Source organism: Pelodiscus sinensis, chromosome 2 (genome assembly GCF_052426305.1).
Source record: "Pelodiscus sinensis isolate ZL-2025 chromosome 2, ASM5242630v1, whole genome shotgun sequence".
Classification (NCBI taxonomy): Eukaryota; Metazoa; Chordata; order Testudines; family Trionychidae; genus Pelodiscus; species Pelodiscus sinensis.
Genome location: NC_143053.1, coordinates 81,367,281 through 81,394,740, shown reverse-complemented (window position 1 = coordinate 81,394,740; position 27,460 = coordinate 81,367,281). Strand labels below are relative to the sequence as shown.

At 45.2% G+C, this 27,460-nt stretch overlaps 1 protein-coding gene across 1 annotated transcript in view; it reads left to right on the top strand.

Annotated features, from left to right (window-relative positions):
- Positions 1 to 27,104, top strand: part of COLEC12 (collectin subfamily member 12) — a 133,604-nt gene extending 106,500 nt beyond the window's left edge. The window contains exons 3-10 of the mRNA XM_014581524.3: positions 1,379 to 1,501; positions 4,989 to 5,087; positions 5,627 to 6,673; positions 15,432 to 15,911; positions 16,333 to 16,469; positions 18,272 to 18,381; positions 20,040 to 20,185; positions 21,334 to 27,104. Coding sequence (XP_014437010.3) covers positions 1,379 to 1,501; positions 4,989 to 5,087; positions 5,627 to 6,673; positions 15,432 to 15,911; positions 16,333 to 16,469; positions 18,272 to 18,381; positions 20,040 to 20,185; positions 21,334 to 21,338 — 2,147 coding nt within the window. The 3' untranslated portion in view covers positions 21,339 to 27,104. The remainder of the gene's footprint in view (positions 1 to 1,378; positions 1,502 to 4,988; positions 5,088 to 5,626; positions 6,674 to 15,431; positions 15,912 to 16,332; positions 16,470 to 18,271; positions 18,382 to 20,039; positions 20,186 to 21,333) is intronic.
- The last annotated feature ends 356 nt before the right edge of the window (positions 27,105 to 27,460 follow it).

Here is a 27,460-nt window from a genome sequence, read left to right as displayed (position 1 = left end):
GGTGCTGGTCCCTCCCCGGTGTCTGCCCTTCTGTTTTACCCCCAGAATCCCCTGGCACCTGCACCTTCCCTTACCCCTGCACCCTCCTGGTGCCTCCCCCTTCTCTCACTGTCCCTGCTCCCTTTGCCCTTTTTTCCCTGATGCCCATCCCCTCACCACTCTCTGCCCCCATTCCCCTCATGCCCGTGTCCTCACACATGACTTACTCCATCCCCGCCTTCCTCATGCCTACCCCTTCTTTCAAGTCTTCTCCCAGCACCTCCCCCTCCAATCTTTAGTGCCCTTCCCTCTCCTCTTCCAGCATCACCCTGTCCCCCCTCCCACTGACACTTCCTCTCCTGCCCTTTTCCTCATTGTCTCCACTTCATCCCCTAGCATTTGTGTCTCTTCTACCCTGTCCCTTTGGTGCCTTCTCCTTTCTTCCCCCTCTCCCTTCCCCCTCAGTACAAGCCCCTTCCACCTCTTCCCCTTTCTTCCTCCTCCACCCTCCCCCACTGCAAAAGCCCCTTCCTCTTATTCCCACCCCTTACCTTCAGCTTCTGCCTTATAGCTTGCAGGGCTGGAGTCAGAGCCAACCCAAGCTGCAGGCCAGGGCGCGGCACCCCCAGGGCGCCGTATGGTGCTTCAGGGCCGGGTGGGGGTACCCCCAGGGCACTGCATGGTGCTGCCGGGACAGGCGGGGGCGCCCCTGGCGCCGCGCGGTGTTGTAGGGTGGGGCGGGGATGCCCCTGGGGCGCCATGCAGTGCTGCAGGGCTGGGCGCTGCGTGGTGCTACCGGGTCAGGTGGGGGCACTCCTGAGGCGCTGCCCGGTGCTGCCAGGCTGGGTGCGGGTGCTCCTGGGCACCTCAAGGGCGCTGCGCCGTACTGCTGGGCTGGGCAGGGGCGTTCCCAAGTGCCTCAGGGATGCCGTGTGGTGCTGCCATGCTGGGCGGGGGCGCTCCCAGGCACCTCAAGGAGACTGCTCCGTGCTGGGTGGGGGTGTTACTGGGTGCGTCAGGGGCGCCGCGCTGTGCTGCTGGGCCGTGCTGTGCTGCCAGGCCAGTTGGGGCCCAGGGCTCAAAAATGGCTCGGGCTAGCCAGCCTGAGACATTAGGGTGTGCCCGGGCACACCCGGCACACCCCGTGCGCACACCTATGATTGATAATAACATGCGGGGTGTTCTGAATCTAATTAATACTCATCTGAGACATTAAAATGACCATATGACTAAAGTAGGGCTACACTGAGCCTTAAATCCATGGAATGTTACCAGCACTTACAGTGTAGATAAGTCTGTGTACATATAATCTGTTTATGTGTTTTAGACAAAAAAAAAAACACAAGGAAAGTTAAGATTTACTCTTTGACCTGATTCTTAAAGTCCCATTTTTTTCCAGGTATTCAGGAGGGGACTCAATGTACCAAATGTAAAAATAATTGGGCACTGAAGTTCTCCATCATTCTACTATATATTTTGTGTGCCTTGCTAACAATAACAGTAGCCATTCTGGGATACAAAGGTATGTACCATATGTGCCACGGTGTTTCACTTTCAGATGAGAATCCAAGCAAGAGCTCCAACTATTAGAGATGGAGAGGAGAATGGATTTATTTTATTTTCAGCTTTAATATTATTGCAGCATGAAATGTCAGTTACCATAATTCATTGCATGCTTGACATAGTTTACACGAAACAAACTTCGAAATTTCTCTTTCAAACAGCTATGAAACTGTGATATTAGAATAGTGATTGGTTGAGATTTGTGTGTGTGTGTGTGTGTGTGTGTGTGTGTATGTAATTGCCAGTTTTTGCTATGGAAAGGTATTAATTTGGAGATTCAAGAACTTCAGTAAGGCTCCACGCAAGTAATTGCTTGATCACTGTTAATGAGCTCATGTATCTTTTTCTCCTGAGACTGTTTCCTTATCTTCTTTCCCCTCTCACTTCATCTCTCTGGGTATTCTGCTTTCTTTACTTTCTCTCTGGCTTGTATCTTCCTGTCTAGTGTTTCCCAATCCTTCAGAGTTTAATGGCTCTTTTTCATTCCTTAGGGATTGGATTCCTTCCCTCTGGGGTTTCCAGATACGTGAAGGAACAAGGCAACCAATTCACTACCCCAACACTCTTTCCATTTAAACTTACACTGGACTTTCAGAGGCTCTTGTGCCTTCGGGCAGAGTTTCTTATCCCCATGTATGCATTTGAGCCTCACCATTGCTCCAGGAAGTACCTGGTGGGGTTTCAACAATTCATGCTTGATTAGTGGACAAGCTGAGGCAGTGTCCATTGGCTTCTGTGATCGCTCATCCACAGCATTACAAAAGCGGTCCTTAACTTTTTAATCCCCCCATGAGAGGGCCAGTCCAAGCACAGAATTCCATAAACCTACACTCCATACATATATGCACAGTCTCTTCATATTTCTCTGCTACCTACACGAGACCCTGTCCATATTCCCCCAAGGTCCTTCATCTCCTTTTGGGTGTCACTGCTCATCCAAAGGCCTATTGCAGCACCTGTCCAGCGTGCAAGGAGACTGGGGGAGTGACGCAATGCAGCACAATGTCTTGTGGATCCCCACCTGGTATGGTGCAGCTCCTCTCTGTCCAGAGTCCAAATAATTTGGGTATAGGACAGAGCCTTCAGGCTTTCACTGTGATTTGAGTTCACAAACACCAAACTGATACTAGGTTTGGACTTCAAGGCCAAGGCATATGGTTGCCAGGTATCTGGAACACCCAGTCAAAAAGAAACCCTAGTGGAGCCAGTCAGCACTGCCAACCAAGTTGCTAAAAGTCAGCTGGCAGTGAAGGGGGGCTAAGACAGGCTCCCTGCCTGCCCTTTCTCCTCATGGCTCCTGGAAGTGGCCAGCAGCTCTGCTTCCTGGACACTGAGGAGGCCACAAGAGCGATACGCACTGTCCCCATCCCAGGCTTCTGCTCCACAGCTCCCATTGGCTGGAAACCATGGCCAGTGGGAGCTGCAGGGGTGGCATGTGCAGGTGCAAGTGGTGTGCAGAGCCCACTGGCCCCTCTGCCTAGGAGCTGGACATGCCTCTGCCTCCAGGAGCCAACTGAGGTTAGTGCCTGCTGGCCAGAGCCTCACTATAAGCTAGGGATGTTAAATATCATGCAATTAAATCGTTGTGTAACCTCATGAACTTTTATCAGTTACACGACTACTCAATAGTCCCTGGAGGTGGGGCTGACAGCCAGTGCGCTCCCGTCCCCACTCCCAGGGAGCCTCCTGCTCCCCACAATTCTGTCTCTGTATCAGAGGCAGCTGCATGGGGTGGTAGCCGCCCCTGTCTGCAGGAATCCGAGTTCCCCCCAGCACCAGCTCCATGGTGCCACCTGAGAGCCCCCACAGATAGGGGCTGCTATCACGGAGTATCCTTTGTCCGCAGCGGGCCCAAGCTCGCAGGCAGCACCATGGAGCTGCTGCTGGAGGGAACCAGCTTTTAAACTGGCTTCCCCCAGCACCGGCTCCTGCCTGTGCTTCCTCCCTGCGACTGAAAGAGGAAGCAAAGAGGGTGGCAGGCAGGTCCACAGGAGCCAATACGCATGGCTCGTGTATCAGCACCTGCGTGTATCAGCACCAGCTCCCCCCCAACCCTTTGTTTTCTCTGATACAGAGGCAAAAATTGGGAGGAATGCATGTAGTCAACAAGATTAACCAATAAGCCCAGGCTTATTGATTAATCATGTAATCGTCTACACATTGACATCCCTACTGCAAACCCCTCCCACATTCCAGTCTCCTATCCCAGGTTGGAACCCCTTCCTGCACCTAACTTCCTCCCAGGCCTACCTCTTGCATCCCCAACTCGCTGCCCTAACCCTGAGCCCCCTCCTACACCCTAACTCTCTCCTGGAGCCTGCACCCCACAATCTGTCCCGCACCCCAACCCCTTCCCAGCCAGGTGAAAGTGAGTGAGGGTGGAAGATATCAAATGACTGAGGGAGAGGGGATGGAGTGAGTGGCAGGCTGGCCTCAAAGAAGGGAAAGGGACAGGGCAAGGGTGCTTGGTTTTGTGTGATTAGAAAGTTGGCAACTCTATCAGTGCAGAATCTAGCTTCTGAAGCATTCAATTTCCTCCCTTGCTTGTAACCATTTATAAATACATATTTAGCACTTTGAGCCTTCTGGACTCATCATTTCTGGCTCTCTCCTTCTTTCTTACCCTTACTCTTGCCATAAAAAGCAACAGAATGCATCACTGCCAGGAAAATAACTCCAACCTCATCAAGCCAAGAGCAAATTGGGAACAGCCAAACATCCAGGCTGGGCTGAACAAACACGGTTTAAACCCTTGCAAATCAGAATTATTTTAAAGCCATTGTTTGATTCAATGACCTGATGTTGTTATCAAGAGGTTTCAAGGATTTGTGACTTTTCAGAAGATGTTATTTAAGAGCAGCATCTTATATATGAGCTATAGGTTCCACACATAGTAATTAAGATGCAGTTCATAGTGATTAAAAGGGTCAGAAAATTATTTGGTCCATCTGAATCGAAATGGCCTAGAGGAGAGTAAGAAGGAATCTGCTTCTAGTTGTGTAACAAGCTTCAAGCATCCAACACACCTCCAGTAGACAAGGAGGCACTGCTTGCGGTTAAATATTATAAAAATAAATTGATTAGAGAGGAAAATTCAGACGACTCTTCATTCATGAGATGAATCTGTTTATTATCAAAATAAATATTTGATCCAAACATAGTGGTTAACTTTTTAGCAGAGTGCACAATTATGTGAGCAGAAAGGAACACACTGTTCTGATATTATTCAGAGTACTTTAACTCTGGAGTTAAGTGCAAAGCCAGGTAATTCTATCCTTGGTTGGGGTTTTTTTTTCATTATTTACACTTTCATTTATTGATCTTCTATATGACTTGTTATGAAAATCTCATTACTTACACCATATCTCATAGCTGGAACTTCTCACAACTAAATCTACAAAAATTACAAATGTAAACGCCCATTAAGACTGTTCTCAATTTTCCAGTTGTAGAAAAAATGGACAATGTTACAGGTGGCATGGAGACATCCCACAGAAGATACACTGAGAAACTCACAGAAGTGGAGAGTGGTCTGAAGAAATTAGGTAATCTCCACATAACCAAAAGCCATATAAGGAACCCTATCTGCATGTCCTTGTACAGTATCATTGTGGGAGATATAGCAGTGGATATGAGTTGATCTTATCGTCACAGATCTGTCTGATGAACAGGTTGTCTAGGAATCTGCATATTAAGGTTGTAAAATCCCATTTAATTAGTTAACCGGTTAAACACCACTTTCCGCAGCTCCCATTGGCCAGGAATGGCAATCCATGGCCAACCAGAACTGCGAACAACCGTACCTGCAGAGGCGCAGGTAAATAAAGCACCAGCAGCGCAGCAGGGGCCCAGCCTGGTGAACCATGTTTGGCTTATTGCCCACCCTTGATCTAGGGGCAGAACTAGACCCTACAGCATTAGTTTTAGAAAAGTGACAATAGAATGTTTCACCAACGTAATGCTTTAATTGCCTGACCATTCTTAGACACAGCACTTACAGTTCTGGAAAGAGTCTTTTGATATTGTGTTTACAAAAAGAAAACAATGCAAAGCTAATGCTTTTGAAAATTTCCCTTTTTAATAGATGACCAAACTGGAGAAAAAGATATGAGCACTAACAAAGAACTTTCTAGCTTCAGATCTGACATTCTGGCTCTTCGCCAGCAGCTTCAGGAGATTGCAGAGAAAACCACCAAAAACAAGGATACACTGGAGAAGCTGCAAGATTCTGGAAGTGTATTAGATGACAGGCAGAGCCAAATGAAAGGGGTCTTGGACAGCAACTCCTTCATGATCATCACTGTCAATAAAACACTCCAAGCATACACTGGTTATATCAACAATCTCCAGCAAGACACAAGTAATATCCAAACAAATTTGCAAAGCCAAATGCATTCTCATAATGTGGCCATCATGAATTTAAACAATTTAAATCTGACGCAAGTTCAACAAAGGAATCTTATCAGTATTTTGCAGAGGTCTGTGGATGATACAAGTCAGGCTATCCAAAGAATCAAGAATGACTTTCAAAATCTGCAACAGGTTGTCCTTCAAGCACGAAAGGACACTGATTGGCTTAAGGAAAAAGTGCAAAATTTACAGATGTTAGCAGTCAACAACTCAGCATTGGCCAAAGCTAATAATGATACACTTGAAGAAATGAATAGTCAACTTAACTCATTCAGTGGGCAAATGGAGAACATCACCACAGTCGCTCAAACCAATGAACAAAATCTTAAGGAGCTGCAGGAGCACCATAAAGATTATGAGAACAGAACTTCTGCCAAGTTTAACCAGTTAGAAGAGCGCTTTCAGCAATTTGAGACAGATATAGTTAATATCATTAGCAACATCAGCTACACTGCACATCACCTGCGGACACTGACTAGCAATCTCAATGAGGTCAGGACAACTTGTACAGACACCTTAAGTAAACACACAGATGACCTGACTTTTATGAACAACACACTTGCCAATATTCGTTTAGATTCTACATCTCTCAGGATGCAACAGGATGTGATGAGATCAAGATTAGATGTGGAAGTTGCAAATTTGTCACTAATTATGGAAGAAATGAAGCTGGTAGATTCCAGACATGGACAGCTCATCAAGAACTTCACAATACTGCAAGGTGAGCGGAATTTCAGTCTATATCTCAAGTTGCACCTCATTACAATATATGGGTTTTACATGCTTTTAAATAAAACCAAAACACTTCAGCTCTTTTTTATTATCCTTATGGACTAAATTCTATCCTTCCGAGGAAACCCTGAATAGCTGAGCTTTGCAAAGCGGTAGTTTGTGAGGACATGGGCAGAAAGAGCACTGCCTGCTTTGCCCATGGAACTGCAGCAAAGCAACTGTGTGACTGCTATAAGGTGAAAGCAATTGTCAAAGCTCCTGCTGCCCTATTCTATCGGGTGAAGGTCCCAGCAGATTTGCACAATGAAATCTTCAATTCCCGCGCCTCCCACACATGGACCTCCCCTGCCCACCCCTTGCTGTCAGCTCTGTGAAGCAGGGCTTTGGCTGCTTCATGACCCCTCTGCAGCCTCTCTAACATGTCAAGCCAGGTCTATACTAGACCCGGAAGATCAGCTTATGGTAGACAACTCCAGCTACATAACTTAGCCTTAAGCCAGACTTGGCACCATCTCCACAGCGGTGGCTTCAACTTCCCTTACTCCTTGTGAACCTAGGAGTACCAGCACCAGCTGGTAGCACCCTCAGAGTTTGATTTAGTGGGTCCTTAAGTCAAGTGCCAGAAGATCGATCTCTGGCGTGGTAAGCATAGACGTGGCCTCAGACAGTACCTCTGGTAAAATCTAGCCTTAAGAAAAGAAACATTGACCAGGAGAGCACAGGTGTTATCCCCTCCTCTCTGTGGAATGTGTGATGGGGGTCTTTGGCTTCTCCCTGCATAGTTGCCAGAGAAAAGGAATCCTTAGTGTAACCTTTAATCAAAACCAAAATGGCTTTCGTTGTATGAAAGTCCTTTTTCCCATTTATGCTGGGACAGAGAACTTAAGAACATAAGAACGGCCATACTGGGTCAGACCAAAGGTCCATCTATCCCAGTATCCTGTCTGCCGACAGTGGCCAATGCCAGATACCCAGAGGGAGTGAATAGAACAGGGAATCATTACGTGATCCCTCTCCTGTCATGCATTTCAAGACAAACAGAAGCCACTCCACACTTAGTGACTCCAAGATTTCTTTCTCGAGTAATTATAGCTAAATTAGTCCCCATCATATTGTATGTATAGTTGGGAATATTTTTCCCAACATGCATTACTTTACATTTATCAGCATTAAATTTAATTTGTCATTTTGTTGCCCAATCACTTAGTTTGGTGAGATCTTTTTGAAGCTGTTCACAATCTGCTTTGGTCTTAACTATCTTGAGCAGTTTGGTACCATCTGCAAATTTTGCCACCTCACTATTTACTCCTTTCTCTAGATCCTTTATAAATAAGTTTAATAGGATTGGTCCCAGAACAGACCTTTGGGGGACTCCACTACTTACCTCTCTCCACTCTGAAAACTTACCATTTATTCCTACCTGACCTGTTCCATTATCTAAACCTAAACCTGGGAGATGTTAGTTTGGTTTAAATTTTTTCACCTAATATTCCCATCTGTCCTTTGTTGGGCTGAAATTGGAATGTTGTGAAAGAAAGTCTAGGATGGTTAAATTTTATTCTGACTGTTGAGTCCGCTTTTGATCTGTCATCTAAACCAGTGGTTCTCAACCTCTTTACCATTGGGACGCATATGCAGCTTTCTCTGCGGTATGTGAGCTAGGGATGTAAGCAACTAGTAAACTAGTCTTCTATCCGATAAGTATATGCTTATCAGATAGTCAACTAGTGACTCGACTAATCGCTTCCCTGCCTCTCATGCTGCCTCTATCAGAGGGTATGTCTACACTAGAAAGTTAGTTCGAACTAACGGACGTTAGTTCGAACTAACTTTCCTAGGCGCTACACTAGCGCTCCGCTAGTTCGAATTTGAATCGAACTAGCGGAGCGCTTAGTTCGAACTAGGTAAACCTCATTTTACGAGGACTAACGCCTAGTTCGAACTAGCTAGTTCGAACTAAGGGCTGTGTAGCCCTTTAGTTCGAACTAGTGGGAGGCTAGCCCTCCCCAGGTTTCCCTGGTGGCCACTCTGGCCAACACCAGGGAAACTCTATGCCCCCCTCCCGGCCCCGGACCCCTTAAAGGGGCACGGGCTGGCTACGGTGCCCGTGCCAGGTGCAAGCCTGCCAGCACCCAGCTAGCAGACCCTGCACCTGGCACGGCACAGAGCCACCCACCCGATGCCCCCCAGCCCACCCCCTCTTGCCGGGACCAGGCTGGCGGCTCCCGGGAGCTTGCCCTGGACCGCAAGAGGCGGGCATCTTCCTGACTAGTGCGGACATCGTGGACCTTGTCCATGATCTCCGCACTAGGCACAGGAAAGTGGCCGTCTAGGGCAGGAGAGCTGCCAGCCTGGCCACCCAGGAGCAGGTGTGCATGAAAATCAAGGGGGTCCACTGAGACCCCCGACACTGAGCCCTGAGCTTACAATGGCCGTCCTGGGTCAGACCAAAGGTCCATCTAGCCCAGTAGCCTGTCTGCCCACAGCGGCCAACCCTAGGGACCCTGGAGGGGATGGACCGAAGACAATGACCAAGCCATTTGTCTCGTGCCATCCCTCTCCAGCCTTCCACAAACTTTGGGCAGGGACACCACTCCTACCCTCTGGCTAATAGGACTCCATGGACCCAACCTCCATGACTTGATCTCACTTCCCTTTAAACTCTGTTCTAGTTGTAGCCTTCACAGCCTCCTGCAGCAAGGAGTTCCACAGGTTAACTATTTGCTTTGTCAACAACAACAACTTTCTCTTACTAGTTTCAAGCCTGCTACCCATTCCTTTCCTTTGGTGTCCTCTAGTCCTTCTTTATGGGAACTCATGAAGAACTTTTCTGAATGCACCCTCTCCACCCAACCCCTGCTTTTACAGACCTCTATCCTGTCCCCCCTCCGTCTCCTCTTTTCTAAGCTGAACAGTCCCAGTCTCTGTAGCCTCTCTTCATCTGGGACCTGTTCCCAACCCCTGATCATGTTAGTTGCCCTCCCCTCCCCCAGCCTTTCTCTTCCCCTCTCCCACCTCCTTTTCCCAGTCTCCCCCAGTTTTTTTCAATAAAGACAGAGTCAATGTTGGAAGAAACGTTATCTTTATTTTGTACATCAAGAAGAAGGGGGGCTAGGGAAGGGCAAGTGGAAGGAGGTGAGGGAGGAATGGGGTACGAGCCCCCGATGGGGAGGACTGGGCTGGCTCTGCGGGCTTCTGGGGGTGGAAGCTCTCCTGCAGCCCCCCAATTACTCCCTCTCCCCAGATGGCAGCCTGCGGCAAGTGCAGCCGGGCTGATGGCCGAGTGGTGTGATGTGCCCAGTGTGGGCACTCAGGGCACTCCAAGCCAGAACTTCTTTGCAAGCGGGGCACCCCTTAGAACTGTGTGTCCGGGGTGGGGGTCGGGACCCTTTAAGCGCAGCCCTCGGCTAGCCTGAGACAGTATCTCCATGCTCTAAGTCCTCCTTTTATGCCCTGCCGGCACTGCTTCCGGCCATCATTAAGCCCTGTTCAGAGTCCACTCAATGTGGACTTACTAGTTCGAACTAGCAAAACGCTAGTTCGAACTAGTTTTTAGTTCTAGATGCGTTAGTTCGAACTAGCTTAGTTCGAATTAACTAATTCGAACTAAGTTAGTTCGAACTAGCGCTGTAGTGTAGACGTACCCAGAGAGAGGACCCTCTTTGGGGACCAGGAGGGACTGCTTGGCTCCCTCGCTGGCCATGTGTTCCCTAGGCACTTTGCTTTTGAAATGTACAAGAGCCCCACAGGACTTTCGTACATTTCAAAAGCAGGGAGCAGAGAGCCAGTGGGTAATTGCTTGAGCCCCCTGCTCGCCCTGGGCTCCCTGCGCACTTTGCTTTTGAAATGTACAAGAGCCCCGGGGGGCTCTTGTGCATTTCAAAGGTGGAGGCGTACTTATCGACTAATCGAGTAGTCGATGTAAATTCCATCGACTATTCAATTAGTTGATTAATCTAAATTTAATATCTCTAATGTGAGCCACGGCCACACAAAATATGTACACTGCCTGTATTGCCCTGAGGGTGTCACATAGGCTGCAGCTGTGTGGGATGTGGGTTGGGAATCACTGATCTAAAGTAAGCTCAAAGATGAAAGGAAGCTGGAGCGCCCTGGTGCATTGCACTGATAATAGACTGACCAGGGCTCTGGATGCTGCCACCATCCCAGATGGTGCATCCACTGCACATGCACCCTGGCTCCAGCCCTGGTGCTTGAAACAGCCAGGTAGCACGGTGGCCGCTCTCCTAGCCCTGAGCCCCTGCCCCCCCACTCCACAACCCCGGCAGCCCTAGGCCTAAACCATCCCACACCCCACAATCCCATACCCTGACTCTTGCACCCACCACCCCTGCCCCAAGCCCTCCATCCCCTGCCCTTATGCCTGCATCCCCCACCCTATTCCCCAACGCCTGCCCTGATCCTGCACACCTCCCAAGTCCCATCCCCTTGCCTTTACTCCTGCACTGCCCACAACCCATCCCCTGCCCTGAGCTCCCCTACACCCACACACACCCCAAAACCTTGCCCTGGGTCTCCCACACTTACATTTCTTATAGGCACTGTCCTATCGCAACCATCCCCGCAACCTCCTGCCCTGACTGCCTCCCCCAGGGGGCGAGAGTAGCAATAGGACAGTACCCGTCCAAAATTTAAGTTACTTTCACCTCTGAATGAAGCTGGAATAGTTGTGGAGAGGGTGGAAACCTCAAGAAACCAATCCCCGCTAAGTAGGAAATAGCTGAACAAAGCAAAACTGGATCATTCCCAGAGAGGTCACTCTCAGTGAAAAAGTAAAACTATTTTGTTTTAAGCCAGCTGGGAGCAGGCTGGGAAACCTCCTGTTTCTTTTAATCAAAGGATACTTTATTTTCTTCAGAAGTAAATATACACATAGTGTTGTTTTTCTTTTGGTTGTTTTGGTTTGTTTTTTTTTAAAGTCGTCCAAGCCAAGTATTCTTCTAATTGAAGTTAATACTCCACATTGCTGGCCTGATTTGAACCAGCTAGTGGCAGGCCTTGAACCTTGATCACGGGGGCTGCCAGCCCTCCAGGATTGTCCTGGAGTCTCTGTAAATTAAAGATTAATCTTTTATCAGAGGTTATGTGATATGATGAAACGTCCAGGAATATGTCCAACAAAACTTGGCAACCCTACTGATCACAGAAATAAAACCTTCCCTCAAAATAGATAGAGATGGAAGCAAGATCCATGATGCATGTGAGTCCAAAATACCTTTCTCGTCTGTTCCCGTTTCACATGGAAATCAGTGCCTTCAATTTCAGAGGCATGTTAGGAGCTTATCCTTAAAGAAAATTAAATGGAATAGATTTCTTGGGGGAGAAATGCTCTAAAACAGTGTTTCTTAAACATTTTAAGACCAGGGAACACCAAACAATAATTTTTGTTGATGAGGAACAGAGTTTTTGGTTGAGCAAAGAAAAAAAGACAACCAACAACACCATACACACACACTTTTAATCTAAGTATCCCAAACATAACCTGTCAATCGCTATCCATTAAATAAAAAAAAGTTGTCCAACAAAGAAGGAACATTGTATCTGCCCCCCTCAGGTGTCCTGGATAACAAGTGAGGGCTAAAAGCAGCAGTGCAAAGACCTAGTTGGTGTGGAGGCTGTAGGGCAGTTCTCTCCCCTGACAGGCAGGATCCTCAGACCAGCAGCGGAGACAGCCAATCAGAGCGGGCCCTGCTGCTGGCCCTGCAATGCTCCTCCTCTCTGTCAAGGGGCGCAACCAAGGCGCAGAGCTTTCCCAGGTGATTGCAAGCCGGGCACAGGAGCACGTGAGGAGGAACGCAGGTAGCCCTGTCTCATTTCCAGCTGCGTCACTGCTGCGTCACACTCGCTCACCTCTTCCACGCTTCGCACCACCGGCTGCGTCTCAGCGGCTCTAGCGGCCGTTATTTTTCCTTACACGTTTGAGACTCGCCTGGAAGTTCTCCACGGAACACCGGTGTTCCATGTGTGAGGGGGCGGACAGGCCCCGCACTGACAGACAGGGCGTAGCCAAGGCCCAGCTGGCGGAGAAAGCCCCGCCCCTCCGGCCATGCTGGGCATGCTCCCAGCAGAGGCTGGGTATAAAAGCAGAGGGAGCCCTGCAGCCGAGGAGGCTGCAGGCTAAGGGAGTAGACCAGTCCGGGCTGGTGTTGCTGTAGCAGCTGAGACCGGAGTTGCCACCGTGTCTGACCCGGAAACCGAGCAAGCAGCCGCCGACCCCAGGGAGGCAGGAGCGAGCCTGCGACCCCGGCAGGTACCGAGGCGAATGGGCCCCAGGGGAGCAGGGCGGGGTAGGAAGCAGCCCAGAGCAAAGGGCTCAAAGCGCAACTTGGCCTGTAGCGGCCGGATTCCCCATTGAGCGGGCAGGAGCCATAGGCCCTGCCTAAAGGGCCCTGGGCTGAGACCCGGTGGAGAGGGAGGGCCTGGGTTCCCCACCGCCCATTTCCCCTGCCCTGGATAATCAACCCCGGGCCAGGAGAGGCTTCTCGGAGCGGTTAGGCCTCTAATGCCGTAGGTACCCTGATAGAGGGGCACGAACTTTTATGTTGGGACTACTAGGGTTGTGTTCACCCTGTAGAGCGGGCAATGGGCCTGTAAGGGAAGGGGCGCACCCCACGCCAGGGGCGTACCCCGTGACACCATGGAACACAGTTTAAGAAACAAGGCACTAAAACATGCTTATCTGTGAACAAATCCAAATTCATGTTAATGATCAAATATGGAAAACCCATCATTCTTACTGTCTTCTCATCTTCCACTGTGACTGGTGCACTGTCCTTCCATAAATATCCAATAGGCAGATAGCATTTTGTTAGCCATGCGATTAGCTCTCCAGTCGCCTTATTTCTCACCATCCATCCATCCATCCCATGATTCTAACATAGCCCTTAGCTCCTTCATTTCCCCCTTTCATCATCCAGGTGGCCTGTGGTTCACTCCCAGTCTGTTTCTTGCTTCATGGAGCAACAATTCCAAAGCCTCTCTAGGTATGTCTACACTACCACCCTAGTTCGAACTAGGGTGGTAATGTAGGCAACCGGAGTTGCAAATGAAGCCCGGGATTTGAATTTCCCGGGCTTCATTTGCATAAAGCCGGGCGCCGCCATTTTTAAATGTCCGCTAATGCGGCCTCCGTGCCGTGCGGCTACACGAGGAGTAACGGTAACTTCACGAGTAACTTCACGAGGAATAACGGTAGTTCGGAATAGGAAGCCTAGTCCGAACTACCTAGTCTGTGCCGCGTGTAGCCGCGCGACACGGAGTCCGCACTAGCACACATTTAAAAATGGCGGCGCCCGGCTTTATGCAAATGAAGCCCGGGAAATTCAAATCCCAGGCTTCATTTGCAACTCCGGTTGCCTACATTACCACCCTAGTTCGAACTACGGAGGTAGTGTAGACATACCCTCTAATATTGTGGTGCATTCCATTTTGAGGCTTTTTTTTTAATCTTGCTCCACTATCCCAATATATCACTGCTAAATCCTATGGACACCAAGACAGTGCTGCTCTTACTATATCTTGTGGTAGAGTGAAAGGAGAAGTGTGGTTGGAAGCAACAGGGGAATAGAGCAAAGGGAGAAAGAACATAACAACATGGGAGTAGAAGAGGAAAGAGAATATAAGGAAGAGTGAAAGGATAAGATGGGAAAGAAGAGATAATAAAGGGTGGTTTGCAGTAAGCCTCATATTTCTGGGACCAGTGATCCACTTAAGGCTGCTGGGAGGAAGCTGTTAAAAATTCTCTCCTTCCCCCACCCAATGTCATAGATCTCACTTCCTTACTCCAGCCCCCTACCCATATCAGGAATGAGTAATAAGATGGCAGTGGTTCACCAGGGTTAGCCCCTGGCAGGCTACCGTTACTTTACTTCCTTGTGCCTCCACAGGAGCAGGCACTTGCAGCTCCCGTAGGTTGTCCATCGTAATTTCCAATCAAAGAAGCTGTGGGAAGTGGTGCAGACCCGGAGTCCATTTTCCACAGCTCCCATTGGCCAGGAAAAGCACACTGCAGCCAACAAGAGCTGCAAGTGTTCATACTTGTGGAGGTGCAGGGTAAATACTGCGGTGGGCAGTGTGCCGGGGCTAACCCTGCTGAACCGCATCCAGCCCACTGGCCGGTTATTGCCCACCACTGACCCAAATACAGATTGCTAACCCCCTCCAAATTGCCCTTCTAAACATCTTTTTTGCCACCTCCTTCACTATTGTCTCTATCCCTTTTTATGCTGCTCCTTCATATTAAAAAGCCTTCTTTATTCTTCTGTCCCAAACAAGCACTCATTCTCTTCATTCAGATTCCTTCTTCAGGCTGCCATGAAGCCCATCACTGTCAATCCACCAAAGACAAAAAATGCCTAACACTACATTTAGAAAACAAATGATAGTCGTATCTCTTTGAAATCCATGGCTCATCTGATCATCTGGAATACTATGTGTCTCTTTTTCTTAACTTACAAGGCCTGTCCAGCAGGGCCCAAGTTTCTTGTGTCATGTAGAGCTTCAAGTGCCTTGAGGAGGCTCAATAACTAATAAAATATAACTAATGATTGTAAAGAAATTCACCTCTTTTTTTCTAGACCAACTGTATTTTTACATTGGCAACTCAAGTTTCTTGGGCTCTATTACTGCATGTAGGGTATTGAATGTCCACATGATTTTAATCTCTGGTATATTGAACACTCTTCCTGGTTTTTGTTTCCCTCCTCTACATGTTTTAATTATTTCAGGACCTCCAGGTCCAAGAGGACCTAAAGGTGACAGGGGACCCCAAGGGCCTCTTGGTCCCACTGGCCTAAAAGGGCAGAAAGGAGAGAAGGGTGAGCCAGGGCCACCAGGACCTGCCGGTGAAAAGGGCCCAGTTGGGCCAATTGGGCCACCAGGAGAAAAAGGTGGGAAAGGTTCAAGAGGATCACCTGGTTCCAAAGGTCAGAGAGGTTCTACTGGCAAGACTGGTCTGCCAGGACCTAATGGAGACCCAGGACCACCGGGACCACCTGGCAAAGATGGTCCTCCAGGTCCACCAGGTCCACCAGGATTTCAAGGACTGCAAGGAACTGTTGGAGAGCCAGGGGTACCTGGTCCTCGAGGACTGCCTGGTCTGCCTGGCGTGCCAGGGTTGCCTGGGCCCCCTGGGCCTCCTGGGCCACCAGGTCCAGGGATGCCCATGGCACTGCAAAGTGAGCCGACATCAACACCTGAGGCTAATGGTAAGTTATCTACTCACCCACCTACTTTCTACTGATAGGCCCATCTGCCCAAATAGGTGTTTTTATTTCAACTACCACTATGATTGTGGGCTAGTGTTAATCTCTGTTAACTTTTCCTTAGACCCACCAGTTCTCAAAGATTCTTAATGTTGACCACAGGTTCCCCTAGCAAAGTTGTGTCTGCCTGACTTCTTTCAGCTGCTCTGGAGTTTGATTAAAATGCATCATCTCTAAAGAGATGGCACCATTGCAATGAATAATGAGCAGTTCTCTAGGCATGCAATTTAAGCTATGTTCTACAATGCAGGGCAGCTTTCCGGTAGGTGCATTTTCATTGGCTCAGCACCTAAGAATTTCAGATCTGACCATGCTTTAGGACAGTTTAAAATCCCCAGTTTAACAGCACAGTTTCATGTCACAGGTTGTCCTGCTCACTGGAAGAACTTTACAGGAAACTGTTACTACTTTTCATCTGAAAGAGAGGTCTTTGAAGAAGCAAAAGTTTTCTGTGACGAGAAGTCCTCACATCTGGTTATCATAAACAACAGAGAGGAGCAGGTAAATAACATGCTGCTTTTCTGAAAGCTATAAGGTTTGAAGGTACTTTGAGTCTGCAAATTACATGGCAGTAAGGAAGTTGAGAACTTCATGAATTCATATGGTGAAATTAACACACTGAGTTACCCCACTCCCAATGTTGTACTCCCATGTCAGCACTTAGGATACGCCTAAACCGCGGCGCTATTTCGGGATACATCCAGTATTCCGAAATTGCATTTTCTGCATCTTAACAGCTTGCCCGTTGTTTCAAAATGCATTCAAAATTACACGCTTGCTATTCCAACATACCAGTAAACCTTGTTCCATGAGAAGTAAGGGACTTGTTGGAATAGCAGTCTATTTTGAAACTTGGCGCTGTGTAGACAGCACCAAATTTCTAAATAGACTAGCTCGAAATAAGCTATGAAATGTGTGTAGCTCCAGTTGCATAGCTTATTTCGAGCTAGCTGGGCTGTGTAGACACCCCCTTATTGAGAAAAAGAACAATGTAGGAGGCAGTAGGCCTAATCCTGAAAGTGCTAAATGCCTGCCACTGCAAATTCAGTGGGAATTGTAGGCACTTGGTGCCTTTCAGAATCAAGCCCTTTGCCAGTGGCAGATTATCTGAAATACATTTGTTCTGTGTTGCAAATAGTTATTTTTAAATTCAATCATTAAGATAGACAACTTAAGCTTTTATTATGATCTATAGATCATCTGTAGGGAGAGCAGCAATAGCAGATAATAACCATATCTTACATTATTATCTGCTATAATTGTTTGGTAGCCAAACATACCCTTGCTATGCAGGAGTGGTGCAATAATGAATAACTGCTTATTTTTTCTTAATTAAAAAATACCATTGGTGGTAGCCTTCCAAATACCCACTTCTCACAGGACGTTTTTATTCACAGACAAACAGTGCCATTGAGCCTATGGGGATGCTTTTTGTCATTTCAGTGTAAGGATAAAAGTGTAATTGTTCAGTATAATGACAACAGGTGGAATCAAACCTGGGACCTCTCTAGCTTAGTTTTACTTCATGGGCTGAAGATATAGAGCAGACTCATTTTTCTCTCTGTAAGTAGACTCAGAGCCACTACATGAGACAGTGCACCACACCCAGCAGCTGTGGGAGTTACATACTTCACCCTAGCTGAGGAAGTGGGTCCCAAACTTCAAATACATCCCTGTTGAAATCCTGGACAATGCCCCCACTTTTAACATTTGACAGACAGGATTGAACCTGCGACCTCTGAAGCTCAGAGCATGAGCCTCTACTGAATGAGCTAAAAGCCAGCTAAGGTAGCTAAGGCTATAGAGCAGACTCATTATTCTCTCTGTAAGCCCTGGTCTACACTAGGGAGTTATTTCAGAATAAGTGTCTACACTACCCAGCCCTTTATTTCAAAATAATAGACTTGTCATTTCAAAATAACTCCTGCTTGTCATGAGGAACAGCACTATTTCAAAACTGTTATTTCAGGAGTTATTATTTCAAAATAATTTATTTTGAAATTATTTCCTAGTGTAGACATGTCCGAAGTGGACTTGGTGCCACTAAATGGGATAGTATGCCACATCCAGCAGATGTGTGGGTTACACAAGCAGCATACACAGGAGTGAGAACAAAGGCAGGTAAGACCCAAAACTAGAAAGGAGAGGTAACCAAGAAAGGAGTGAAGTGATTGAGCCTTGGGAATGAGAAGAGGAAGAACACTTTTCTTATTCTATCTTCAAAAAGCAAAATCTATGCAAAGCAAGTAATTGTGCACTCTGAGAAACAGACAATTGAAATCACAGATCTCTGTCCCTTACAGCAATGGGTAAAAAGACAGATTGCTGGGAAAGGTAGCTTCTGGATTGGACTCACAGATACAGACCAAGAGAATGAGTGGAGATGGCTGGATGGAACCTTACCAGAGTACACGTAAGTGTTGAAAAGAACCGTGTTGTTTATTTTCTGCAGGGTGCTACTGTTCTTGCCACTACTTTACTAGAGATCTGCAGTATCTAGAGATGAGTTACTGGATGCCAGTGAAGCAATACTTTATCTGGAAGTGGTGTTGATATTGTTTTTCCCACCCCTATCTCCCACCTCCTCTTTCCAGGCACAAACCTTTATTTCCTTGCCAAAAGGAAAATAGAAAATAGAATATCGAATGAAAGAATCAGATAACCGCACAGCATGGAATTGCTTGCCAGTGTTTTTACAAAGTGGCAGTTGGAAAGGCCAGTTGGCATTTTGGTTTTGGTTTAAATTTTCCTTGCTTGTATTACAACTGGCCATAAACAGAGAGCTCATTCTTACCAAAACCCAAACAAGTTCAAGGTATTAAACAGAAGCAGAAGGTCTAAAGCAAGGATGTCCAAACTTCACTTACCTGAGAGCTACATTGGCAGGTAGCCAGGAATCCAAGAGATACACCAAATTGGTATTAAATAGAGCAGGATGCAGCCACCCTAATTTTTAATGCAGTGGAGTGAACCATAGTGACTATAAATCTCAGCATGCAGTGCACGAGAAAAAATCATTGTTGTTTGTTATAAATGATTTGCAGGGCTCTAATTTGTGGCTACTTTGTTTTTGGTAAATCCTACCATTATTCTCTCTCAACTTCAGTTGGCTACAGCAAACCCATGGTCTGTGTCACCAAAGATTTCTCTTGTGCTGTGTCTTTAAGGTCATCTGGTAACCGCAGAACTGTCAGTCACTGTCTGTGATTCATTATTTCTGGAACTCTGTATTTCTTCCCAGACACTTGGGCAGGCTCTTTGTATCAGGCAGGCATATAATTTAGCTGCTTATGGCACCATGTCAGACAACAACCACAAGCTTCTATTCAACAACCTGTTTCTTTAAGAAAACTGACCTTTTAAGTTTTGAGATTGGAAACACATCTCATTTATTACATGAAATCAGAATTGAGAGTTTTGCTTCATCTAGCAAGGGTACTAAGTACTGTGTCAAATTTCACTGTCAAGGTTACTGGCCTCCAAATAAAGCCAACTTTTAAAAAATTTCTTCTGAGTCTGAACATTCATTTCCCATCCAAACTGAGGTCTACAAAAGATAGATAAGTTGAGGTTTTGCAGCTAGAGAGGTCCATCACAATCAAGGCAGGATCTGAGTTGCAATTACAGGTGCCTATTTTGCCACCTTTCTCTGCTGTGTCCCTTTTGTGTTCTTTTTAGCAGACAAGGTATTGAAATAATGTAAAATCCCACCAGAAGACTGTTGGATGTTTCAGTACCGCTTGCCAGTAAAAATGAACTAGATGTACACAGTGGAGCAATGGTGCCATGTGCATATGGCATGCACTCTCCTCACACTTGCATATATATATCCACGAACCAAAATAGAGCTAATTGCTTGAATTTTAAGCTTTAAGCCTTCACGTGCAAAGGCCGAGTAGATTTCCTTCTCTGCAACACATCTGTTTTTTATTTTCAGTAGGCGTCTTGTAATGTTTGTTGAAGAGCATATTTCCAGTTCAGAGCCGATCTCATGATGTTTTTTGCTAATCTCGTTTGTTGTGCATGTATCATGTGAGGCTACTTAACATCCACTTCTTATTTTATTGAAAGAAACTGGAAAAGTGGGCAACCTGATAACTGGAGTACAGGGCAAGGGCCAGGAGAAGACTGTGCTGGATTGATCTCTGCTGGGCTCTGGAATGATTTTCAATGTGAAGATGTTAACAATTTTATTTGTGAGAAAGACATGGACAAAGGTAAGCTAGATGTTCAGTTAAAAGAGTTTAATCATAGTCACAAAGAGCCACGATTGCACAGCTTGAGGAGAGGAGAGCCATAGAGCCCTGCAAATCCGTGGATGTCTGGTTTCTATCCATGGATGTGGTTTACCTGCAGATTATTTTTGTAGAGGTGGATACAAATTTTGTATCCATGCAGGGCTCTAGAGACCCCTACCCTCTGGGCAGGTACTGTGGAGCTGATTTACAGGCAGTGTGGGCTTCTCACAAATGAGAACTCTATTGCCTGTAGCAACTCTATGCAGATCTCACCCCAGCAAGCACGAGGGCTAAACACATGCCAAACACTTCCCTGCTGCCGGGAAGTGTTTGGCAACTGCTGGGCTTCTCTCCTTCAACTGACACCCACTCACTCTGTCTGCTGGGCAGGAGTGTAGGCCTTGTCCAAGTTCTTTAGCTGACAGCTCAGTATCACTTAATGGCAGCTGGGCAGGGCTGAAATCACAGATTTTTTTACTGAGCAAAAACATAAACACTACAGAGTCTCTTTCAAGGTTGAGGGATGCACTCGCCATAGAACCCCATTGCTCCACAGAGCTTCTTAGGGCTCTGGTCCATGATCACTACTAGAGCTCATTATATTTTTGTTCTGATTATTTCGTTCTTTAAAGAGAAGTTATTTTACAGCCTGCCGGAAACATTAATTGTTTAAATAAAGCTTTTTTTCCCCTCAGAATATTTTTTGTCATGAATCCCTGGCTGCTGTGATTGCATAGGTAGAATTTCATAGGATGTGGTAGAAACGCCCAGCTGGAGCCAAACTTTCAGATACTGGCTCTTAGATAGCACCCACAAAAACATCTGTACACTCTTCATATGATTAATCCTGTGTGTGCAGAGTGAGGCACTGCTTCTATGCAGAGTTCTCGTTTCTTCATAGATTAATATGTATTACACTAGTTGAACTTCAGGTTTTGAAAATATTAGTTCTTGGTGTACAGTATCTGAATATGGGTCATATTTTTAAAAGTTCTATTCCGTGAAAACCAAGACTGATATGAGAGAATTTTCCAAGGTTCTCTGAATTCAATAAACCTCTTTGCTGATCATTTATTTTACCTTTACAAGCCTTACACCGATGTTCCCTTTTTCTTTCTCTCTTGTAGTTTAGGCACCTGGATTATAACAAGTTATGAATTTATGGACACAAATACAGATTACTAAAAATCTTATGGGTCATCATCTCCTAACAAAATTGAGAAGGAAGCACTGAAAACTGGCATAATGCAAAAAAAAATTCAGCAGCAACTCATCTTCGCCATCTTGTGATTATTCAAGGATTTTAGACCCATAGCACAGTGCATTTATTGGAAATGCAGTTGGACTGAATCAGTTACATATTTTTGTCCATCTCCATACAACTATGAGTTTTGTCTTCAAAACATGAAATATAGCAGTCTGAGTAAGACTCTTGGTCATTGAGCTACAGTGGGAAGCAAGTAGGAAATACATATAAAGCTACAGTAAAAACAGTACATTTCATTTGCTAAAATCCCAAATATAGGAAAATTATACGGATACACTTATATAGTATATAGATTTTATATAAATATATATATAGTCAAGTTCTTATCAATAATATGGGATATACTTTTAAGAGCTTTTAAAACTTTGTATTTTTGTACAAAATATTTGCTTTTTACATTTGTTCTTTTTTATTGTCTTTAAAAAAATATATAGTACACAGGGACCAAAGAAAACAGTAAAAGTAGTAATCATAATCAGTCTGTAGTTAGACTTAACTTTGATCAGCTATAGAAAAATATTTTCCAGTTAAAAATGCTTTTTTTTTTCGCAGATGAACCACTTGCTTAAATAACTTTGAAGTTGATTTTATACAGTATTTTTATGCAAGTCTAGGCTGTGTGAGTATCAGTTAAGTAGATCAGGGACCAGATATTCATGATAGCCATAAATCACAGGCAGCCAGTTAACCATCAATGCACTGCTGTACAATATGGGTTATGTTAACACAAGACACTGTGATGCCTGCCTTAATTTCTTCCCTTCTTCTCTTCCTGTCTCCCTGTTTACAGAAAAATATCAAACAGAAGAACATCTCTAGATTTTTTAGAAATATTTTGATTATTCCTCTTGATTATTAAAAAGCTATTTTTAGAAGCTCTGCCATAACGGGTGCTGCTTACTACTGAAAGTCAAGCTAAGATGACATGAAAAGATGTTTATAAAATAGAAAAATATGAGCATACTGAAGTGTAGTAGGTGGTTTTTAAGCTGGATTTTAAAATGTGGTAATAAAACATGGTGTATTCTAAAAGGTCAAGTCAACCTGCATTTCTCCAAAATGTTTTAATGTAAATTAATGTCATGTCTTTGTTGGCTGAGTCCTCCCTTGCCAAAAAAACTAGCCAAATTAAGTAGGCTGCCACCAGACTCTAGTAGAGTTAATGGATGATATCACTTTCCAACCCACATCCTCCATATCCCTAAAGAGCCATTACTTAGACAGCAGCAGCACTGCCTATCTTAAACAAAAAAATAAACAAATATTTAACATTTATTAACAGAATCCACATGATTTGGTTTCTACTTTGCTTATTCTCGGTGAGGCCACATGCTATACCATCATGCATGTTCTTTTGGACCCTTTTGGAAGAGTTGTTTTTCTACTGCCTCATGACCTCCAGTTTACCTTGGCTGAGTACAGATAAGCCTGTTGAAATACTCCAGCTCTGCTGGAAGGAGACAAGATTTTGTAATTTATATTTTCGGTCATTGTTTATAAGACTAACCAATTAAAGCTCATTCCCTTATTGGCTCTAGAGCTCCCTAGACCTAAATTCCATACTTTCTCGAAAGTTCATCTTCCTCTTCCGTAATGTCAATTATAATTTATTCCGAGAAACTACCTGGAAAGTACAATGCAGAAATCCATTGGGTATATAATGAGTATGAAAAATGAATCCACCAGCACAGTTAATAGTGAAAAGTCATTTTAGAGGCAGTGCTTTTTCTAGAACAAGTTAAATATCCTGATGAGTTGTCTTTTTGTCATGTATTGACAGATGGTCTATGGTCATCTGATGATCTATGAATATTATATGGTACCTATATACACAAATGTGTGTAAATTCATAGCATTGCTATGTTTAAATATATATTTTATAGTAGATATGAGATTAGCACAGCATCTTTAGACAGACAGGGACCATATTAATTCTCAGCACTATAGTAGGACCCTTCATCCAACCTACAAACATTCATGAACAAAGCTTTACAGAATCTTAGTGCTTTAGAGAAGTATTAATATCGCCATGATAGTGGCTGTAATATGGAGGCTTCATTCTTAATTTACACCAATATAACTCTGATTTAAGTGGAGTTGCTCCTTATTTCTGCTGGTGTGACTGAGAGACATACTAGTCTCATAGCCATAACAAGTTCAAGGCAGAGCTGTGAATAGAACTCAAATCTCTTGGCATGGGACTGGGAGACTTTACTATAAGGCAGGCCTGGGTAAAATACGGCCCATGGGTCAGATCCGGCCTGCCAAGCCCCTGAATCTGGCCCATGGAGGCAGCGGGGAGCTCCAGGCAGGCTCCCCACTTGCCCTGCAGCCCTGTGTGCCATGCAGAAAAATGGCTGCAGAGCTCCCTTTCTGTTTTGAAACTGGAGGGGAGGGGGGAAGTTTTAGGAGCCCCCCCCACCCCCCCAGCACATTCCCATTGGCCAGTTTCTGGCAGAAACCAGCCATTGTGAGCTGCTTGTTAGAATAACAGGCAGCTAAGAAGAATCACACCCTTTCTCCTCGGCTCAGTTGTCCATGAAGCACATGTCCAGGAAAGCAGGCTGGTTGGCTGGGAAACATTTTAAGCTCTGCAGGCAGGCAGGCAGGCTAGTTTGGCAGCTGACAAGTATGTCTCTTAGCCACAGCCTGCTTCTGGTACCTCAGCCCTTTCCTGCCCCAACTCCCTGCTCTGCCCCCCCCCCCCACTCAATATACCCAAACCTTCTGTCCCCCTCTTACACCCATGCCCCCTCCCAGATCTGGCACCCCAATCTCCTGCCCCAGATCACAGTCCCCTCCTACCCTAGGTCACATCCCAAACCCCTGCACTTCAGTCCCCTGCTTTAAGTCACAACCACCTGCTTCATCCCAACTCCCTCAGGGTATGTCTACACTAGCCCCCTAGTTCGAACTAGGGAGGCTAATGTAGGCATTCGTAGTTGCAAATGAAGCCCGGGATTTAAATATCCCGGGCTTTATTTGCATCTTCCTGTCCAGGCGCCATTTTTAAATCCCCTTAGTCCGAACTAACTGCCCGCAGCTACACGCAGCAGTCAAACATTAACTTGAACTAAGGACTTAGTTCGAGTTCGAGTTAACTGTTATACCTCATTCCATAAGGCCATCTTTAATCTCCCGTGCTAATGGACATACTACAGTAGACTTCCGATAATCCGGAACCTATGGGACGTAGATGGTGCCGGATTATCAGATATGCCGGACTATCAGGAGGTACTATAAGCTGGTTATATATATACTGTATACATTATATACTGTATATAAAGTGTTCGTAACCCTTTTTACTGTACATACTGTATACAGTATACTGTAAGGTTTTAGGTTTTTTAAGCCTTTTTTACCCTTTTTGCTCAGTTCAGCTGCTGCCACTGTTACCTTGTGACTCATTTTTTGCCGAAGCTCACTCACTAGGCTCTTGCCATTTTGATGCCGGACTATCAGGAGTGCCAGACTATTGGATGCCGGACTATTGGAGTTTTACTGTGTATTCTTTTTGAAAAAGATGTTTTTTTTCTCCCATAGCACATATGTTACAATGCTTTCAAGTGAAAATAGATTTTAGTAAGTGTTCCTCCCAAGAGCATTTATCTCCATTCATAGAGATTTCCCATTCACAGACTACCAGCAATTTAGAACAGTGAATTGAGCCAGTTTAAGGATGTAAAATATTGAGTAATAAATATTGTATAAAGAATTTAGATGGAGATTACATTCAGTGTAGTTCTTTATTACCCACTCTTAAGTCAGAAAGACCACAAGCCTGATTCTCAGTTACCTTGGGCCACATCCTCAAACATATTTAGCACCTAACTTGCATTGATTTCAGGAGGAATTAGGTACCTAAATATTTTTGAAGATCTGGGTCCCTGTTCCTATGCTTGGAGCAGAGGTAGATTCAGTGGGTGACTTTAAGTAGATGCCCTCTGCATGCACAGTTTAGATAACCGTCATTGAAAACCTGACCTGCAGAGCACAGGCAAGCTAATGCAAATTCATCAAGCAAATGGCCATTTGTCCAGCTTAGCCAGCATTCATACAAGAAAGAAAGAGAAATAGAATGTGGAAAAAGAAGAATGAAATCTCAAAATGAGGATGTGGAAGTTCCCAGTACAGCTCAGGAAAGTGTCATGATAGGAAGGGCTATTCGCAAGAGTGCAGACTAGATGCCATGAGAGATCAAAAGATTGCCATGGGAGGCAAAGTCGCCATAGAGGATCTGATAAATATCCTCAGAGTAAATCTTGAATGACAGCACAAGTTGCGCAGAAGGTTACTTTTGTGTGAGAAAACTATTTTATCCAATTGTAGAAATGTCTGGGTAAGCTACATCCAGCTAAAATGGAACAGGCTATGTTCTAATGACATACTGAATATATATTTCCATTGTATTTTTAATGTAACATAAAAACCAATTGCTATTTTACTGATAGTATACATAACCTTATTAATTAAGTGGCTGGCATTGTAAATGTTATGGGAAAAAAAGTTGTGCCTTACAGCATCATGAAATGTGTCACCTCTTAACTGCTCTCTTTTGCTCACTTATTTGTTATGAACTGCTTTCGGCTGTTTAGAATTTTTCACATCCCTTCAATTTCCATAAATATTATCTAAAAATGTTCCAATGAGCACTAAATGGGAGACACTAAAATAAGGATTCTGTGCATACATATTCTGTGCATACATAAATAGCAAATTGGCAGATGTGTATATGGGTACAGGCTGAACCACTCTAGTCCAGCACTCTCTGGTCCGGCAATATCCATGGTCTACCATGACTTACCGGTAGTTATCTGGATGTCCACTTAAAATGTGTGTGGCCAAATTTCCCACAGTCCCATAAAGTTTCTTTACAGCCATCAGTCCTGGCTCTCAGTGTTCTGTGGTGTTAATTAGCTCTAATTTACCCTTAAATGTCTTCTAAGAGCCCAGTGAGCAGTGGAAGTGTTGATAATGCTGCTAGACAATATTGATCTCCTGTGGTCCAGCAAATTCCCTAGTTCAGCACTGGTCAGATTCCCAGGGTGCTGGACTAGAAAGGTTCAACCTACGCATACAAATTGTCAAAAACATATCATATGTATTAAAAGCAAAGTTAAATGAAAGAATAGTTCTGCCAAATAAAAATTGTCCTCTCATAACAATTTTATACCCAGTACAGTTACTCCTGATTTATACTGAAAATGGGATGTAGGGTAAAATATGTATTGACTTGAATAGTGCAGGACAAGAACCCAAGTTAGTTATAAATAGTCTAGTTTCACTGTACTGATTAAACAGGTATGTCTGTTCCAACTTCGCTATTTTCCTAGATATCAAATGGCTCCACTGTTCTAATTCTTCTTTTCAGTAGACACTCTCTTGGTTTTAACAAGTGGTAAGAATTAGTCTTTGGTTTTATTAATGGAAATATGATAAGCTGCCTCAAGGGTGGTGCCAAGCGAAGGAATCTGCTTAGTTAGAATGGAGGCAAAGCCATATGGGACAGCCAGTTTGTTAACAATATATGATTAAACAAAAATGTTCAGCTCTATTAAAGCACCTTAGCTGAAAACCACAAAGGTCTCAGCCAGCGTCTGAATGTCAAATACAAAAAAAAAAAAAAAAGAATCTCTCCATCCTTTATCCCTATGTTTTCTTCTCCTTTTCTTTCCCTTTGTTGATATTCCCACTTAGAGGAGAAGTTACTTTCCCCCCATTAACCTCATCTTATCAACAGAATACAAATTTGGAAACTAATCTTCCCCCTTTCTGATTTCTTGATTGGGCCTTTTGGTGGATGGTAATACTGATACGACTTACATCAGGGGTGGGCAAAAGGGCTTCTGTGGATTGGTTTCAGCCCACCAAGCGGGATGATCTGGCCCATGGAGGTCCGGCCGCTCCCCTGCCCCCAGGCCAATCAGGGCCAAGGGACTGGGGAGCACGCAGCACTTAGTCAGCCCTGGCAGTTGACTCTTTAGTGC